Source organism: Epinephelus moara, chromosome 13, assembly GCF_006386435.1.
Source record: "Epinephelus moara isolate mb chromosome 13, YSFRI_EMoa_1.0, whole genome shotgun sequence".
In the NCBI taxonomy this organism is placed as follows: Eukaryota; Metazoa; Chordata; class Actinopteri; order Perciformes; family Serranidae; genus Epinephelus; species Epinephelus moara.
The window spans coordinates 11,064,064-11,072,401 of record NC_065518.1 but is presented as its reverse complement, the minus strand read 5'-3'; the positions used below and the strand labels follow the sequence as shown (position 1 = coordinate 11,072,401).

The 8,338-nt window shown below is 45.5% G+C and overlaps 1 protein-coding gene across 1 annotated transcript in view; it reads right to left on the bottom strand.

Annotated features, from left to right (window-relative positions):
* usp54b (ubiquitin specific peptidase 54b) overlaps positions 1-8,338 on the bottom strand; it is a 94,883-nt gene that overhangs the window by 7,791 nt on the left and 78,754 nt on the right. The window contains exons 17-19 of the mRNA XM_050060090.1: positions 5,655-6,478; positions 1,849-1,976; positions 1,614-1,745 (exon numbers count right to left, since the gene is read on the bottom strand). Coding sequence (XP_049916047.1) covers positions 1,614-1,745; positions 1,849-1,976; positions 5,655-6,478 — 1,084 coding nt within the window. The remainder of the gene's footprint in view (positions 1-1,613; positions 1,746-1,848; positions 1,977-5,654; positions 6,479-8,338) is intronic.

Here is an 8,338-nt window from a genome sequence, read left to right as displayed (position 1 = left end):
TGTCACAAAGCTCAAATCATCTCAAACTGGTTTCTTGAACATGACGATGAGTTTACTGTACTCCAATGGCCTCCACAGTCACCAGACCTCAATCCAATAGAGCACCTTTGGGATGTGGTGGAACGGGAGATTCACATCATGGATGTGCAGCCGACAAATCTGCAGCAACTGTGTGATGTCATCATGTCAATATGGAGCAAAATCTCTGAGGAATGTTTCCAGCACCTTGTTGAATCTATGCCACCAAGAATTAAAGCAGTTCTGAGGCAGAAGGGGTCCAACCTGGTACTAGCAAGCCAAGTGCCATCTAGTTCTATCATACTGGAGAGAAGGCGGATGTTTCTATAACCGGTATCACTCAGCAATTCACACCAAAACTGTAAATAGCACTACAGGTAACAGGAAATATATAATGACGAGTTACCTGCTGGTTTTCGCAAAAGAACCTGGGACTCTCTCTATGGACCTGGGTGCATCTGCATCTCGTAGGATGAGATCAGGGCTGATAGAACTGGCCTGGAAAAAGGCTGTCACCATCGAAATACAATCCTCCATGGACTCCCTGAATTTAATTTAACTAATTTAATTATTTTTTGCATTTATTTATTTATTTATTCTTATTTTTATTGTATTTATTTTTTTGCTTGTTTGTCTGTTACTGTCTTGTCTTGTCCTGCGGGGTTCATATGTCAGTAATTTGCATACTGTGAGTATCATCGTTGTGTATTGTGCTTTCCTTGTTTCCATGCTTTGCAAAAAGTTCAATAAAAATATGTCTTAAAAAAAAGGAGGAAAAATATATATTTTTTGATTTTGGGGTGTACCTTTAAAGAATGATACTATAGCTGGATAGATTTATTCTTTATATAGAAGAAAGTTGATTTCTGCTGGAAATTTTAACCTAATTTGAGACAGATTTGCCCAGAAACGAAAATAACTTTTGGCTCTCCACAGTTATTACAAATTAATGCACATCCCCAGGATATAGCTTTGTGCAAATAGGGGCTTAACCTACTTTCGTGCCAGATGAGTTTGCCAGAAAGCAAAATGTTTACCAAAACATTTAGAAAATATCAAGAAAAGACTTTTACTTTGCAATCCTGACCTAATTTCGAAATTGCTCTGAAACACTCATCTGGCACTCAAAGTAGCTCAACCAAGGAAATGTGTACACTCCTCCCAGTCTCAAGCAGATGAGTGTTTCTTTTTCCTTTAAAGATTACAAGTCATGTGAGCTCAGCGCAGTGTTTACCTGTGAAGCGGTGGAGGGAGGTGGTGATGAGAAGGTGTTGGTGATGAGGAGGATGGAGGAAGATGATAGTGGTGGAATAGCAACAGGGACTCAGAAGAGAGGAAGTAAGCAAGGAGAGGCACTGACATCAGCCTGCTTCACCTTTGAGAGAGAAAGAGGAAAGAGAGGGAAGAGAAGCAGAGAGAGGAGGACAGATTGGAAATCGAAAACAAAAGCAGGACAAAAGGGAGACAAACAGCAGAGGGGGAAGAGCACAGGGAGAAAAGCAATGTGTAAAGTGCCACGGCCACGGGACATCAGGCAGGTGCAGTTTAATAGCACGGCCACAGGGAGGCAGCAGAGCACAGGAAGTCACACTCACGAAGCTGCGGGTTGCAGTCAGGCGGCTGCGGCGCGAGGTCACCACTGTGCCGCTCAGGCTGCGTCCGATTCGTCTCAGGTTCTCCCCGTCATCAGGCTCCACCCCGAAACGCAGATCCCGCAACATCATTGGCTGCAGAGGGAGAAAATGTCTGTCAGGCGCTGGGAAATGGATCCAACTGACGACCTGCGAACATGTGAGGGGATTCTGTTGGAAAAGCTGCGTAGATGTTAACCTTGTTGAGGTAGGTGGGGGTGCTGGTGCAGTCGGCCCCGTACACACTCCTCTCCATGTCTGCGTTGGGGGTCTTGGAGCGAGCCTGCCCTCCCACCCTGGATATGAGCCTCTCGGATGGGCTGCAGCCTGAAAACACACACAGGAAGAGCTGGAGGTCAAAGGATGGATCTCTAAGACATTGAGTATTAATTCTGTTCCAGTCCTTTACTGAACATATTTCACTTCTTGTCCAAACACAAGATGCTGTTTTTATGGTTGCACCCTTCCAGAATATTAAAAAGTCTCCATGTCTTGTGTGTTAATTTTTAAACATTTTCCTGTTATTTATGTTTGGAAACTTTGGATTTTTGGCTGGAATTTTACATAAAGTTCTGCTTTTATTAAAGTCACGTGACAGCACACCAAAAGGCCTCTCAAAGGACAGGAAGGCTTAGCAAGAACAATAATACTAAAATGAGGAAAGTTCCCAAAATGTGTTGCAACAACCCATCTGCATCAAAATACCCCTGTTGCCATTCTACATATCAAATGTACAGGTCCAGCAGGTCGACACACATCACTACCATTTTAGTTTCTTTATAACGGCTTCCCATCAGGTTCAGGATTCATTTCAAGACACTCGTTCTCTTGTACAGAGCCCTCCACGGTCGGGCACCTGAATACGTCAGTGATCTCCTCCATCCATGTATCGTCAGTAGGTCCCTTAGGTCTTCTGACCAGGACCTACTGGCTGTCCCCCGCTCCTGGTGTGTTTCTCTTTGAGGCCTCAGTAGCCTGTCATTGCCCCATGTATTAGGCGAAATTTATACCTCTGCGCTGAATTGACGCCATAGCCTACGCCGTAACCTGACATGCACCTCCCCAGAAATGTAACTACACGTCGCAACGACGCAGACCTCCTGTCTATTTCTGTAAGCTGAAACCATTTCCCTCAGTGGAAACGAAGCTTTTATTTACTTTAATTTCACAGATAAGAAACAATAAATTGTGAAGACAATAAAGCCTCCACAAAAATAGCAATTTAAGTCTTGTGTGTGATTTATCCTGGCTTCATATGAGCAGAGGAAATCTCCGCTTGTCGCTAGGCTAATTTATACAATGTAAAATTCCATGGGCTTGTGCTAATAACGTTAGCATGTTGTATTTGTGTGGAAAACGTGTTTAGTATAAGACAGTTGTTTTGTCAGTAAACTTTGTGAGTTGTAATGGAGCCGAATATTGTAACGTTACCTCTGTTAAATGTTGCTGTTGTCCCTGGCTTCATATGAGAAGAGGAAAAGTACGCTAGCCGCTATGCTAATTTATACAATGTAAAATGCCATAGGCTTGTGCTAATAACATTAGCATGTTTTTGTGGGGAAAATGTGTCCAGATAAAGACAAGTGTTTGTCTGTGAATGCTGCGAGTTATAGTGAAGCTGATTTGTGTGCTTGTGTTTGACATTGTCTCTATTAAGCCATGTTTAATGTGTGTTTAATGTGTGTTTTGAATCAACTAAACTTTACAGTACTACACAAAAACCCCTCCACCAACTAGTGTTCTGGAGGTGTAACTGCAGACACACCACCGCACAAGTATAAATGCTCACAATGCCATAGGCCATGTGCGAAGGGCCCTATTTGACTACGGATTTATCACCCTCCTTCAATCATACCGTCTCAATGTGGTCTAATCGCCAAAGACTTCTCACATTTTTTTCATCCTCATGCTACAAATGCTAAAAAAAAATCTTTTCACCAGGGGTTTCTCCAGGTACTCCAGCTTCCTCCCACAGTCCAAAGACATGCAGGTTAATTGGTGGCTCTAAATTGTCCGTAGGTGTGAATGTGAGTGTGAATGGTTGTCTGTCTCTATGTGTCAGCCCTGTGATAGTCTGGTGACCTGTCCAGGGTGTACCCAGCCTCTTACCCAGTGTCAGCTGGGATAGGCTCCAGCACCCCCGCGACCCTCAAGAGGATAAGCGGTTAGAAAATGGATGGATGGATGGATGGATGGATGGATGGATGATGAACAGCCCGTGATATCTTCAGAAAAATATGTGCAAATTCAACAGTATGTCTCAGTTTATCCACATTCAGTCAGTCGGCTACTCACTGTCATTACATGTGACTCTTTTCATAATTTCCCAATTAAGTGGAAACTATTGAAGAAGCAGGTGAAGTCATCCGCTGCCGTACAAACCATTTACAACCTGACGTTGCCTCAGCAGCAGGGTTGGTTGTTGGTTGACAATATTTTGCACAATGTTCAGTATCTTTCAATATGAGCACAGGAAGTATTCATTGTTATTTTAGAGAGCTGTGTTGTGGTCAGGGTGGAAAAGCCTCTGAGGCAGCATTTTACATGAAGTGTCTGCTCGCTGTTTATCTTGCTCCTGAAACCTCTCAGCCTTCACATGAGCATCAACATTAGGTGTGCTAAGTCATCTAGAGGGCCAAATTGGACCCTTTGGTGGGCAGGGTGTTCGAGACATTTGTGGGCGTGTACCTCCAGCGTGCTCAGGTGGGGTTGGGGCTTTATGTAAAGGTAGTGACCAGGTGCCAGACTGTAAACAGCAGGCATCCAAGAGACACAGTGCCAAAAAAAACTCCACAAATGTAGAGACACAAAATGCCAAACGAGTGAATCTAGCGTTGGCTTCTACTGTCACTTTCACTGGCGAGCTGGTTTACAAACATTAAAAGACAATTCTACACTGTATACCTTTAACAAGGAGAGAGTAAAATAGTTTTCCACAATTTCACAGTTCACACCTGCCCAAACAAACCGCACTTAGGGAGCAAAGTTGAGTTCGATTGAACCGAACCAAACAGGGCAGGTGTGAAAGCACCCTTACACAGAGATCGCGTTATAGGGCTGCAACAAAGTCCCTTATTCATGCTGCCTTACACTGAACCGAGCAATGGTGGTATCATGCTGCTCCAGTGTAATTTTAGACAGCATGCTGGCATCGCGGAAGCAAAAGAGGCGTGACATGTAACACAGTAGCGTTGGCCTCTAGTCTGACACATAACATACACATCAGGCAGCACTTTGTAAACAATAACAAATGGCATAACATGGCAATAACAATCATTTACAGTCACAGTTATATGCCGGCTGATCTCGTCCTCTGCTCAAAGGGTAAGGAGCTCCCTGACCTCAAAGTTTACCTAATTTGCATTTTTGGCCACTGTTCTTCTTCTGTGAGATAGCTGCTAACTGCTATCAGCTTACTTTATAAGTCTTGCTGGCTTAAAGGTGAAACAAGTCTGTCCCCCCATACTGTGATTATACTTTTTATACAGAGGTCGCGGGGGGGAGGCTGGAGCCTATCCCAGCTGTCATTGGGTGTGAGGCAGGGTATACCCTGGACAGGTCACCAGACTATCACAGGGCTGACACATAGAGACAGACAACCATTCACACTCACATTCACACCTACGGGCAGTTTAGAGTCACCAATTAACCTGCATGTCTTTGGACTGTGGGAGGAAGCTGGAGTACCTGGAGGAAACCCACGCTGACACAGGGAGAACATGCAAACTCTGCACAGAAGGGCTACCCCACCCCGGGGTTCGGAACAGGAACCCTCTTGCTGTGAGGCAACAATGCTAACCACTGCACCACTGTGTAAAAAGGGCTTTAGATGACTGCTGATTTAGAGCGAATGTTTCTGTATGAGTCTACTGAGGATACTGGTAACGATACACCTACACTTTTCATGTATTGTCATTGTAATGAAATTCTGAAGTTGTTTTGTGGTAGCTCTTGGCTTTGTGTCTGACTGTGTGTGTGTGTGTGTGTGTGTGTGTGTGTGTGTACCTGTCTTGCCAGCCTGCAGACTGGCCTGGTAAAGGGAGTCAAGCTCAGACAGCTCAGCCTCTTCGCGGTCACACGAGGGATCACTGTGTTGCCCTGGGGCATGCTGGGAGCTGTAGTGCCCTGGAGAGGACTGGCAACTGTAGCTGTAGTGCTGACTGGTCGTCTGCGGCCTGATGGGGACACAGCGGTCTGGGGGCGTGTCATACGGCGTCACCACGGCGTCAGGGCGGTCCAAACTCCAGGAGGACCAATGACGCGTGCCGCTGTCAGCGGCGGCTTCGTGCCTCGGCCAATGCTGAGCAGCACCAGCGGGGGAATGGGGCCGGGGGGGCTGCCACAGAGGCGTGAGAGGTTTCCTTTGCCCGGAGGCTTCCAGAGGGGAAGATGGGGGAGGAGAAGAGGACGGAGGGGGAGGGTGTGTGTGTGTGGGTTCAAGGTGTGTGGAGTGTGCGGTGTGTGTGGTGTGTGTATCCCAGAGACGCAGAGGAAGCGAGGGCAGAGAGATGGCTAAGTGCTTCCCCAGGGGTCTGACACTCACCCCCCCTGCCTGCAGCAACTCACACAGCCTCACCCCCGTCCCCTCCCTCCCATCCTCGCCTTCCTCCCCTCTCCTCCCCATGCATCCACCCTCCTCCCCCTCCCCTTGGCTGGAAGGGGCGCAAGGGTGAGGGATGCTGAGGGTGAGCGGGGGCCGAGGGGGAGCGGGCCGATAGGGTGGAGGGGGCGGGTCCGGGCCCAGAGCAGCGTCCTGGTTGGCCGTTGCCTGGTCCTCTTCCTCCTCCTGATTGGGCGTCAGCAGTACTTGGACCGGGCCAGGCTGTTCACTGGAGGACACAAGAGAGGGAGGGTGTCAGTCAGCCGGCAGCACGAGGCAAACAAAAAAAAAAAAAAAAAGCCCCCCCAAAAAAAGCGCTGCTCTGACGTCAGGTGAGTTACTGCATCGAGGGAAGGTCACAACAGCACACCAGGATAAACAAGCAAAAGACACACACACACACACATACACACACACTTTCATACAGAGCAAACAGCTACACAATGATGCAGCCTTGTGCAAGCATCGCTTTGTGTACGGGATTTCACAGCCATGCTGTTTATGAGTCAGGCACAAGCTCAGCTCCACTGACTGACACATCGCTGCAGATTCACCAAACTTAAACTCTGCGATGTGAACACACTCAGCTCAAACAACCAAACACCTGAAGACTTAAATCTGATTATCAAAACAGCAATCTACCCTCTGCTGCGCTGATGCAGTAAATCAACACTGAAAATAAATGTGGCTTCTACAGCCTGGTGTAATTCAGTCTCGGCGGGCCGCTATATTACTTTATTGATTTACATACATTGATATGTGGAGGATATGATATATGTTGAACATTAGTGGATCCTCTCTGCAGAGGTCCTGTACTCTATCTGTGTTGCGGCGTGTGTCGTAAACCCGTGTGTGTGTTGGTATGTGTGACCAGCAGGTCTGTAAATTTGTGTGTCTATTTTTAAAGACAGTGTGTGCAAACCTGTCCGTGTCTACGTGAGCTCTGGCCCCCATCCCCCACGTTAACTCTCCCGTCTCTTTTTCAGCCTTAGTAATTACCCAGCAGGCTTTGCAGCAGCAAGCTGTAAATCAGAGGCTTGTGTTGATCAATAGAGGAGAGAAGGAAGGTAATAAAAGAGGCTGAGCGCTGAGCTTTACCTCCTTCTCCTCCTCCTTACTGCTGTTAACAGTTTGGATTTATTCTTCTTTTTTTCTTTTTTTTTTTCTGCAGCTGTTTAAGCTGAGTTCTAATGAAACAGAGACTTAACCCGACATTAACACGACTAAGTCAGCAAATCCTATCAGTCTCTACCTTATAGTTTAAATTCAGCCAGTTCAAAGTGCTGCAGTAAGACTCCTTTCAGAGTAGAATTTAAGATTTGAAGGACCAAGTTTAAGGCACTAAAGGCTCCTGACTATATCTCTAACTTGTAGTTTCTATTTCTAGAGCCGTTGCTCAAATTACACTTCTGTATTTTCATACGCCCCCCACGTCCGACACAGAGTATTGAAGCGCTGTCTTGTTATACTGTCTGTATAACAAGACAGCGCTGGTCAAATAGGAACCAAGATTCTGTTAAGCGGCGCCATATTGTTTCCTGTACTGTAAAAGTAAAAAAAAACAAAAAACTGTTTGAACAGTAAAACTAGGCAGCGCGGATCAAATTTGAACCAAGATTCTGTTACTACATTGCCTATTTCTCACCTAAAATGTCTTCAGATCATATTTCAATGCACTGTTTGGCTGTTAAACAAGAATTTTGTGGGGAAAAAAGCGGCGCCATATTGTTTTCTGTATTGTAAAAGTTTTAAAAAAAACTGTTCAAATGGTAAAACTAGGCAGCGCTGATCAAACATGAACCAAGATTCTGTTACTGCTTTGCCTATTTCTCACTCAAAATATCTTCAGATCATATTTTAATGCACTGTTTGGCTGTAATACAAGAATTTGTGAAAAAGAAGCAGCGCCATATTGTTTCCTGTATCGTTAAAAGGAAGTTTAGAAAAATTTAGTTCGAATGGTAAAAGTAGGCATCACTGATCAAATCCGAACCAAGATTCTGTTACTACATTACCTATTTCTCACTCAAAATATCTTCAGATCATATTTTAATGCACTGTTTGGCTGTAATACAAGAATTTTGTGAAA